Below are 11,283 nucleotides of genomic sequence, written 5' to 3'. Positions count from 1 at the left end.
CTAGCATGTGTGACCGGACAAAGGTATCGCCAACAACTGTTATATGTCGTGTGGGATAGGCCCTCCTATGACCCACACAGGGAAGGCGGTAGTTTAAAATTGTGTCACGGAAAGGAGGTAAAAACCGTTTGTATAGGTGCCGCCTGCACTAGTGATTTGTCACTCCATATGATGCAGTGGTATCTCTAGGACTTCCCTGTAATGCAACATCACAAGAAGCTCGCAAGAAATGTGACTAATGGTTTAATCATGGGATCTTGTATTATGGAACAAATAAAGAGACTTGCCAGTAAGGAGATTGAACTACGTATGGAGATACCGACGATCAAATCTCGTGCAAGTAACATATCATCGGACAAAGGGAATTGCATATGGGATTAACTCAAACATCGACATCATGGTTCAAGTGATAAAGATCTTTGGTGAATATGTAGGAACCAATATGGGTATCTATGTCATGCTATCGGTTATTGATCATAGAGATGTCTAGGTCATGTGTACGTGATTATTGAACACATAGGGTCGCACTCTTAATGTTGGGTAGTTGTCGGGCCCCTCGAACCGGCAGTACCCAGGCCCATGGGCCTGCGGCCCCGGGGACGTGGCAGCAGGTTAATCCTGGTTTGGCCCATCGACGAGCCCGACAAGGATGACCCTTGCGAGGGCCCTCGCCTTGCGAGGCGAGCGCTTGAAGATCATAACCAAGGGCCTCGGGTGGCGTTTGCCATGAGGTTTCCCCCTGAGATCCTCGCAGAGTTGGCCTGCCGAGAGCAACTTGGTAGAGACCCATGACCCAGCTCCTTCGTGTGGGTGAGGACGGCTGAGGAGGTACCGCAGGAGCGGTTCGAGCGGGCGCATACAGGGAGGCTTTCCCCTTCCGTGCTGAGTAAGCCCGGACAATTGGTGTGCCCTCGAAGCGACTCCCAAAAGTTTCCTATTTGATGCTAGGCGACTAAAACCATAGGTTGCCCAGGATGGAGGTCGTCCCCGATCCCACCAGCGCGTCATGAAGTGAATCTTTTGGTGGCGAACATCACCTTTGTCAGGGCGGACTTCAGTCCTATCCCCTATTGAAAATGGTCGTTGTGGAAACCCTTCCCGCCAATGCTTTTGTGGGAATAGGACCAAGGCTAGTATATAGGAGAGGCCCGGCCTCCGTAGAAGGGGATCTAATCTCATCCCCCGGCTAGGGCAAGAACCCACCTTTGTACTCATCTTCCACCTCAAGCAAATCCATCGCAAGGAGGGGTAGGGTCTTACACCGCGAGGTGGCCCCAACCTGGGTCAACTGTCGTGTGTTTCATATCATCTTCCTAGCTCGCGCCTCCGGAGACTCGCCATGAATTCACGAGGTATAACTGGGTAGGAAAGCGAGCGCACCCCAATGTTTGAACCTTTCCTTGGGTCTCCGGAGCCCCAATGCCGACATTTGGCGCGCCAGGTAGGGGTGCACATCCGCTCTCCCACTCTAGTTTCGCCCTAGCTCCACCGACCCCATGGCTGGCGCTCACTGCACGCGCCCCGGGAGCTCGGCGCCGGACGTTCTTTACCGGCGTGCCACCGTTGTGTCCACCACCGTCTTTGCCCCCGCCGTGCACTGCATCAGGGCTTCATGTGTGCACCACAGCATCAAAGAGGTTGCCCTGTTGCGTCCCCTATGGCCTCTGCCTCGGCCTGCTTTCACATGGGCGACCTAAACACGTAGGACGCGCTGCTCATGGCAAGTTAACTGCTTCGCCGCTGCCTCACAGACGGAGTATACGACGCCTGGGCGGACCATCTCGCCAAAATCGTCACCGTCCCCAGGAGGGCCTTGCTTCCGTACGCCCCACTTCGACCCCCATCATCAAAGGCAGGGGGCTCGACCAATGAGTCGCCCCCGCGTAGCGGCTCGCTCAGCCCGCATCCCGAGGGGCCCGAGCAGGCCATGCCTCATGTTGTGCTCCTGCCCCTCGGTGACCTGCTTTGGACCTCTGTCGGTCCCCTGCAACGACGCACCTCATAGGGCCGATGACAAGTTGTGCGTCCACCACAACATGCACACCCACAACACAAAGGATTTCCAGGCAGTCAAGATCCTCAAAATAAAGTGCACCGCTCAGTGTCGAGGCCGCGTCATCCCCACCGACCGTAGAGGAGACTTCGGTGACCATGCCCGCCGACCCCGGAACTACGGTGGAAGCAGCCATCCCCAAGACAGTGCTTGATGTGCTTTCACCCACGATGTGCGCCACCCGGATGACGATGCCATGCCGTCATGCCCACGACCCCCCAGTGGAGGGGTGTCGCACCAGGTGCTGTCGCCACGGCGTGGAGTGGGCCGGGGAGTGGTGTCGAGCGCCGAGGTCATGGGAATTCACCATTCAGGAGCTCGACAAGGTGCAAAGGACGTGGGGCGTAAGCGCCTCGCGAGGTGTCGGGATCCCAAGGTTTCGAGGAGCTCCACAGGCCAGCAGCCTCGGGGCCCAGCTGTCACTCGCTAGCGGGGTGGACCGCCGTACTACATGATGGCGGCGGATGGACGCGCTCGTAATGATCAGGCTGTGAGGTGATTTTTTGGACCTACCGGGTTAAAACGGTCCCTAGTATTTTGTACTGCCTCGAGCGAGTGTTTCCTGAATATGTAACGAGCTTGATTGGCTTTCACTTGAAATGGTGTTGTTTGAATTAAATGCTAGGCTTTACTGCCAAGTTGTCATCTTGCGGTTGGACTCTTCAGGTCGTGTGGAGCATGACAGCTCTCTTGTGAGAGTCAAGGGAGCGATGAGCCAGCGTATGCGCTTCCTCGCCGAGTGGCGGGAAGTGTTGTAGAAGAAGCCCATGTGGAAGGACACCCCAGGGGCGTCCATGTCTCCAGGATGGACGTTGCGTGCTTGGAGACGGAGGGTGGGGGCCCCATCAGCATCGCACATATCCCCACGCCATAACCCACACTTATGGGTGTGAGGGTGGGGGCCCAGAAGACCGTACGTGTCCCCAGGCCCCGCGGCACTTGCTTCGGGATAAGAGGTGGGAGCTTGGAGCCGGGCACCCGAAGGCCAACACGTGACACTCGCACATAATAACGAGTTGGTTGTATACGCACGGGGGTATCTTGTGCGTAACCCCACAATGAGCCGTGTCGCGGCTGCGGTAGGAGCCCCCTCCCACATCTTAGTGGCAGTCCGCATGCTCTGTGCTAGGGAAAAAGCCCATGACACTCCGAGGTAATAATGAATGGGTTGTATACGCCCGGGGGTCTCTTGTGCATAACCCCACGACGAGCCGCGTCGTGGCTGCGATGGGGCCCCCTCCCACATCTTAGTGGCAGTCCTCATGTTCTGCGCTTGGGAAGAAGATGAAGGAAACACCATAGGGTCCACATTTAATTTTTAGGTTTACCCGTTCTAGGCATAGCGTCCGCTTTTGTTTGTCCCTGTTTTTGACTTGCGAACGAGCTCGTCGGGCTGGCCTGCATTGAGCGCGACAGCTTTACCACTACTAGGAAAAGGCATGCTAGTGGCGCACCTGTTTTCGCTACTAATGGCGCACTACAGGTGCGCCACTAGCATCACGCCATTAGTATCTGGTATACTAATGGCGCACCAGGCAGTGCGCCATTAGTATAGCCCATGGTGCGCCATTAGTATGCCTCCCAGGGGGCCATATTTACCCATGTGCTCTGGCTTACTAATGGCGCACTAGTTGACGATGCGCCACTAGTGTGCTTTTTGCAGTGCACCACTAAAGTGCTGACTGGTGCGCCACTAGTATGAAATCTTTGCTGAGAGCATAAAATCTTTGCTGAGAGCCCCATGACATCAAAGATTCTGGCATATATATGTTTTGTTTCAAAACCACAAATTCAACAGCACATAACATATATATCAAATATATAATACATAATATGTGCCCAATAGTTTTACTGATCCACAACACATAACATATATGCAAAGTTGCATAACAAATTTCATGATCCATATATCAAAATTCCATAGCATCCATAAATCGAAAATTCCATAGCATCCATATATACATATATTTCCATAGCATCCATACATACATAGCTCCATAGCAAATATAGTACACAATGATACTTTGCGGGCATTAGTAAGTAATACTTGGCACTAAAACAAATGCCTTCATGTCCATATTGTAGTCCAAAGAGCATCCGCATGGCAACCTACAAGATGAAATCATCAACATCTCAAATTTAACACTCTAAATCATGAAGATCTTCAAGAATGGTCTCTAATTATAAATTTGATCTTCAAATGGGTCAAATGATCTCTACTTACATGTTTTGCGGCGGCGTGGAGGGAAAACCTAGCTTCTTTGCGGCGCAGCCACGACCAGTGGTGGCCAGTCGCGTCAGCAGCAGCAGCCTGTGTGGCAAAGAGCGGCCGGGCGGGGCAGGGGTGTAGGGCGGAGTGCGCGGGGCGTGCGGTATTTAGATTGTATAATAGACCAATCATCAACTCAATGTTCTCTAATGAGCCCTATGTTCTCTAATGAGCACAAAACAAGACAAAGGAGCTGACTGTACAAGTGAAAAAGGGCATGGCTCTTTAGATTGTATAATAGACCAACAAGGATCTATGAGCTGCAAATAACATAACTTAGTAACCATAGAACCTTGCAAAACACATATATTGTGGCATAGTTCATTGAAAAGAAGACCGCAATAACAAGATTTAAAAACAACATCATCAACTCAATGGACGGCATCACAGTCAATCATGGCTCGTTGGCAAATGCATTACAAGGCATGGGAAGAAAGAGGAGACCAGGGACTCACCAAAACCAAGGCGGAGGCGGCCACGACTGCTGAACCACTCTCATCATGCTACCATGGGAAGATGAGGTGGTGACCGAGGAGGAGGTAGTCTGTCGAGACATAGTATCCAGCCATGAAGGATTGGAGGCTTACTTGCCTATATCAAAGAAAGAAATAGCATATCAAACGTTAGAGTAGTTTTCAACATGTTGTGCATCTGGTTATATCAAAAGATTTCTGTCTAGAATCTGTGGAGCAAAAAAACTATAAGTACAAACAATATTGATGTACACAACAGTACAACAAGCTCAACATACTCATTGACAAGAACAATGGGTTAAAACTCAAAGCTATAGAAAAACCTGTTTCATCAAGGTTTGGAATCGGATATTGCAACATCTAACTTGATCTAGACAACAACTATGGACATCAACTAAATGCATTACCATTGAACAAAATGAAACTCATGATGAACACTAGAAAACGAGTGAACTAGTGTAAATATTGGCCAAAAGAATTGTGCACCATTTCCAGTCATAATATATAGTACAATAGAGAAGATAGCAAGTTTAGGAACCATTATTTCCATGGGGGAACTTGGCATGAACGAGACATCACCGCCAAAATTCTTAGAGGCAGCAGCAACACCCTTTATAAAAGGAGGAACTAACCTAGAGTCAAGAGGAACTCATAGAATTATTAATCTAAAATAATTCCATTGTTGGGTAGGATTGTGCTTTACTTGCTTTTATCGAAGAATGTAATGTATGCAAGCATTTCACGGGAAGAAAAAAAAGTAAAAATCTAGAGATATAATTTGAATTTAATGACTAGAAAATGTAGGAGACTAGATGTTCACAACAAGATAGTCACTCTTCATGGTCCAAATTATCTTTGTTGTGCACAACAGAACACATGGGAATGGGTCAAGTATGCGATACCCAAAGCATAACAATACCACCTGGTAAAAGATCAAATAGATAATATATAAGACTAAGACGCCTACTATAGTCCCTCCATGTGTAAAATTTTATGAAGCAACAAAAGAAAATTGCTCGAAGGTAGAAGGCTGAGATGCATCCACATGAAACTCTGCAAGCCTTAAAATCAATTGCTACTATCAACACAAACTGAAACTCTACAAATCTGCAGTTTTATTCGCATAACCAAGCCAACGGTTTGAAATAGGAAACTCACAACTAGAAATCTCTCTTGTTGCTAGAACAAAAACCAAACAACAAATCAGCTTGAACCAAAATTAAACAACAGCAAACCGACATTGCGCCTTGTACAACATACCACTAAGAACTACGGCATGACTCGTTCTAAACTTCTAATGATTATATATAAATTCTGAAAGAAGCGAGTGTGCTCGACTCAACGTACCCTGACTTCAGGCTCTCCTTGTGACTCTGGAAGAGCTGGAATGGCCCCAGCTAAGCTTCTCAGACGCCGACTTGCTCGTCGAGGCGTCACTCTAGACGCCAACTGTCTATGTATAAGATAGCAATGATGAATGCTACAATCTACCTTCTACTTATATTCTGTAAATCAGTTTTCTCAAATCAGATGTCAAAAGCATTAGACCTTACTTTTAGGCCACTTCATTTTTTTAGAGCTTCCATAGGAAAGAGCGAACAATTAGGAACAAAAGGAAATACTGGTCAAGATAGGAAGCCTGCCTCTGGTTCTTCTTTTGCTGGAAGGACTTTTCCTCGGCAAACATTTGTAACACTGGTTATAATAATTTCAGTTCTCAAAGTTCCAGTACTAATCGCACAGAAGTTTTGTTCCATGTCGTTGCCATCAGTGATGAGGCATGTGTTAGGGAGCAAGGTTACCAACACGCTGATCAACAGACCATTGTGTTATAATACACAAATACAACAAAATAAACAAATAAATGTGATAGCAGTATAGTGTATTTTTCGAGAAATAGAAATGTGACATCACAAATTTTCACCTTACAACAGAATACTTCGTGTTTCAGGCGTTTGAGTATGACCATACAATTTAAATTAGCGAGTATCTAGTTCATATAAGATGTTAGAAGATATTACAAAGCTCATCTACTTCATTATCAAGAGGTTCAGATATAGCTGCACACCAAGAGAGAAGTTATTAGATAAATATTTTACATGGTGGCATAAGTATCTTGAACACTAAACATAAAGAAGAAAAGCCATGAGAACACTGTTTAGCTTTTGTACCTTCTTATCCAACAAACTTTCCAATATGAAGCATTTGATTTCTACTCCATGGCCAAACTATAATCTTCCCTAGATAGAAATAGCAAGGGAGAAACAGATAACATGTGTTTTTAGTATTAGTGCAACCCAGTTACTCAGATAAACCAGCAAGTAATTCATCTTATCTCCACTCAGGTAAAATATCATACCAAACCAGCAAGTAATTCATCTTATCTCCCATCAGGTCAAATATCGTAACAAACCTGCAAGCAATGCATCTTGTAGTTACCTCGTACCCTTTGTTCTGACAAACTGAAGACTATCAGACACTTACATCTCCACCACACCAAACCGAATTAGAGAATGGATAGGCAAGGGCGCCAAACCTCCGAACGCCCACTTATGGAAGGTCAGGTTGGTGTTGAAGAACTTGGGCTGCACACAGACCGACGCGGTTGTGTCGTAGTGTCTTCAACAGTCGGAGCTGTGTCCCACGCTACCCTTGCACCCCTAGAGCACCGCCACCCACAGCAACCGATTTAAAATGTTTTTATGTTCATGCGAGCATTGTCAACACTATCAAGGGCAGATGGAAACCATATATCAATAACCACATATGAAAGAAATCATGCAACAAAAGCATTGATCACTTCCAATTCAATAACCTGGAAGCTATCACAATCTACAAGATCTCCTAATGCAATTCTCTTCTCATTATCCACCATTGGACCATCTGTGGAACATCTGCACAGTTTGGGACAGTAATCAGGTTAATTCAGATGCCTTCAGCAGAAAATAAAAAGGGCTCCAAGCATAAAAAGCGTAATGAAAAATGAAACCTTTAACCGGGTCAGCCGATAACCAAATTAATTGGCATATGGAAGAGGCTTAAATATCATTGAATGAGAAGAATTATATGCTAAATTTATAAATAAGTGAGATGAATATTATAAATTGTTTGGAGCTAAGTCTCTAACTTAGAGAAAAGTAGACGCAAGCTCCAAACCTATCCAATGAAAAAGACATCAACTAAGTAACTAAGCTAAAATTCTACCATTTCTCATCGGAAGTGCAAAATCTTTTAATATAATAGTCGGATGGTTTAGTTTTGCTTGGTCAGGTTTGCCTTTAAATCAATTTAACACTATAAAATGACCCAGAATAGTCTAATGATCCAGAGACTTTTTCATTTGCTGGCAATGGAAGCTGGTTAAGTAGCATTCAAATTAAAGGGAAGAGGATGTGAGCATTAAGAAGGTGAGAACATATCCTCCAATTCACAGATTCACTTATTCATTCATTTATTCAAGCAGAGAGTATTGTATGATGCAAGTTTCCCAGCATCTAATTGTTGTGATGTCGGCACTGGTGCTTCCTTGGGAGCGAGTCAGGCCTTGTCGGCGGTGACGGCGGGCGGCGACGGCTGGGAATGGGCCTGGGCCTGCGCGGGGGTGAGCGCCTTGATGGAGACGGCGTGGATCTCGGCCATGAGCGGCGCGAGCGCGGTGTTGACCATCCGGTGGCGCTCCAGCAGCCGCTTCCCCTCAAACTTGCACGACACCACCTCGATCTCGTAGCTCGCGCTGCAGCTTGGCACCAAATCAATCAAGACCACCAATCAATCCATCGAACAAGCTTACTACAGGGTGAAAAAAGAAGCTGCACAAACTGTGGGCTGCTTACCCGTCATATGTATCGGTGACCACCTGAAATCATAGGAGCACACCGGTTAGGTTAGGGTTTAAGGCGGAGAGGATGGGCCATGGACGGATTTGCGGGCGGAGGGGGATTGGAGAGAGGGGAGAGAGGCTTACGAGGTGGGTGGGGCTGAGCACGGCGCCGACGGCGGCCTCGACGTCCTCCTTGGTCACACCCATGGCTATCGGCGATTGCCTCCCCATCCTCTGTCCAAAATATCTAGCTGGTCCCAGGTTACTAATGGCGCACCACCTACAAATGCGCCATTAGTAACCCTGGTTACTAATGGCGCACCAGCTGGTGGTGCGCCATTAGTAGTTTTGCAAAAAAATAATATATATATATATATAGTAGTGGCACACTGGGTGAGTGGTGCGCCATTACTAGTTAAACTAGTAATGGCGCACTCTGCCCCGGTGCGCCATTAGTACGTTTGGAAAAAATAAAGTTTGTTAGTAGTGGCGCACCGTGTGTGTGGTGCGCCATTAGTGTCCATCACACTAATGGCGCACCTGCACATGGTGCACCACTGCTATACAGTAGTGGCTCACCACTTGTCTGGTGCGCCATTAGTGTCTATATTATCTATAGCCCTTTTCCTAGTAGTGTACCTATCATTTTTCGGCTCTTGAAGAAGTTAGCTTTGGATTTTGTAGCGGAGGTCTTAGTTTTGCTAGTTTTGTCGAGCTCCCTTGATTCTTGTTATCTTACCATGCCCATATGCATGCGGGGACACCCAAATGGGAGCAGGCAAGTATGCGCCATAGATACTTGGTGTTTTTCTCTGTGCAGGACATCCCATGAGGGGCCCTGCAAGACGGGTCTCACGAGCAGCCACCACAGGCGTGAGCCTCCGAGTGTTGCGCTTCAAGGGCCCTCGCTCTAGCGCTCGGGGGCTCGGACCTGGCACCACGGCGCATGGAAGCAACCACGAGAGGAGACCGTCTGAAGGAAGGGAGAATCGAGTTCCCGAAAAGCCTCCGCCCAATATCCAAGGAGGGGCCTTCGTGAGGGTACCAGCCTCGGGAGATTCGCGCAAACAACCTTGGCTGAGGGAACGTGAACCTGGTCAGCGCTCAGGGGCTGCTGGTCCGCGCCCAAGGTGCACACCAGGAATGAGGCCTCAGGAGATGTGCGCAATGGGCTCTTGTCGGCCGGGATGTAGGTGACGCACGGGAAAAAGGGAGAATGTTGCAGAAGGAAGAAATACGCCCCAAGCACAGCAGACAACCATTACTCGGAATGAAAGTAAGTTACAAAGTATCTAACGTTGTCACATGGCCAAGGGTTCTTTGGTGCGGCAGATAAAGGGTGAGGAAGCTCAAATGGAGGAGGCGCCGTCCTCGCAATGGTCCTCAGGAGGCACCGCCTCGGCGAACTGTCCGACCAAGGAATCCACATGCCCGCGCACCTCGTCCCTAAGGGGGGCCCGGAACTCCGCGGGCACTGGATCTAACGCACGGGAGAGGTCAAACGCGGTATTGTAGTGGCTCAGGTTGGAGAAGTCACATGTCAGCGCGTTGCCCAGGAGGTCGTGTGCTCTGGACTCGACGTCCTCCTCCACCTCGGAAGCGCCCGACACTAGTGCCTCCAACATCGTGAGGAGAAAGTCGGGGTGGCCCCCGTCACCATAAGCTCGCGGCAGCGCACGGGCGTCCCTGATGAAGCGGTGAAGAATAGCACCCACTCGTAGGGCCAACTCCTGGGACCGCTGGACGCATCGGTCCTCCATGCGACACGCGTGCGCCACGTCATCCTTGGCCGCATGCGCAGCATCAACGGCTTCACCAGCCTGGGCCAGGAGCGAATTAAGTTCCTCCTTGGCCTCCCCGTCGCTTCTGGAGGTGGTCTCCTGGGCATCTTGGGCCCCTCGCAGGTGGGCCCTGAGCACGCTCGCCTTCTCTTATAGTGCGTTGTACTGGAGCTGGAGGAAGGCCTCCTGTCAGGCAAGCTCCTCGTGCTACTCTTCCAAGGCAGCCTCCCGCTCACGAGCAACCCTCGCGTTTGAACTGGCCAGGGCCTCCTCGCGTGCAGCCACAAGGGTGGCCTTGCCGGTGAGGACGCGCCTCTCCAAGGGCTCGAGGCGCTCGCACTGCGCCTCCTGGTTACGGGCAATCTGGGTGGCCTCCCACTCACAATGAGACACGATCGCCTCCCGCTAGATGACGTCATTTCCCTCAGGGTAAAATCCGCCCCGCAGACAAGGCCCTGAAGGGAAAGCGTGGCATCCACGGTCGCACACTCCCCGGCTTTCATCGTTGCCCCGGCTAGGGATGAGGGCTCCCCGGGCCCTGCCAGGCAGGGCGCTGAAGTAGAAGTTGCGCCAACCGGTGGCCCACGGAGGAGTACCCCGGGCGCGGAACCCCTGGGCCTCTTGGACTCAGGCGGCCTAAAAAGCACGGTGATCGGGTTCATCAGATCAGACAGGATACGCGAGGGGAGGCAATAACGACGGCAGACTTACTCATCACTGGCGATCCTGCGCCTGCTCGCTAGGACTAACCTCGGGGGCTGATCCTGCACCCTGCCCGCACTATGATGCTCGTAGCATATCCACTAGACACCATGGAAAAAGTGAAGGCTGACTTTTCTCAAGGACGGCGAGGGAACAGAGAAAGAATGTAGCCAAGGAGCGGTGCA

At 49.4% G+C, this 11,283-nt stretch overlaps 1 protein-coding gene across 1 annotated transcript; it reads right to left on the bottom strand.

Moving 5' to 3' along the window:
* Positions 1-8,332: 8,332 nt before the first annotated feature.
* Positions 8,333-8,884, bottom strand: LOC123450402 (protein BOLA2-like). Its single transcript, XM_045127678.1, has 3 exons — positions 8,760-8,884; positions 8,629-8,651; positions 8,333-8,534 (listed from the first exon to the last, which is right to left on the bottom strand). The coding sequence occupies exons 1-3, from the start codon at positions 8,844-8,846 to the stop codon at positions 8,333-8,335; spliced, it is 312 nt and encodes a 103-aa protein (XP_044983613.1). The 5' UTR covers positions 8,847-8,884.
* Positions 8,885-11,283: the final 2,399 nt, after the last annotated feature.

This window comes from Hordeum vulgare, chromosome 4H (genome assembly GCF_904849725.1).
Source record: "Hordeum vulgare subsp. vulgare chromosome 4H, MorexV3_pseudomolecules_assembly, whole genome shotgun sequence".
Taxonomy (NCBI): domain Eukaryota; kingdom Viridiplantae; phylum Streptophyta; class Magnoliopsida; order Poales; family Poaceae; genus Hordeum; species Hordeum vulgare.
Note: the sequence above shows the minus strand (reverse complement) of the source record. Positions and strands in the feature narration are given on the sequence as shown.

What these genes read in the sequence shown, in the direction of transcription:
- LOC123450402 (XM_045127678.1), bottom strand. Translation starts at nt 8,846, where the DNA reads ATGGGGAGGCAATCGCCGATAGCCATGGGTGTGACCAAGGAGGACGTC. An exon ending in TGCTCAGCCCCACCCACCTC is followed by an intron (nt 8,652 to 8,759) that starts GTAAGCCTCTCT and finishes CTATGATTTCAG; the next exon opens with GTGGTCACCGATACATATGA. An exon ending in GTCACCGATACATATGACGG is followed by an intron (nt 8,535 to 8,628) that starts GTAAGCAGCCCA and finishes TTTGGTGCCAAG; the next exon opens with CTGCAGCGCGAGCTACGAGA.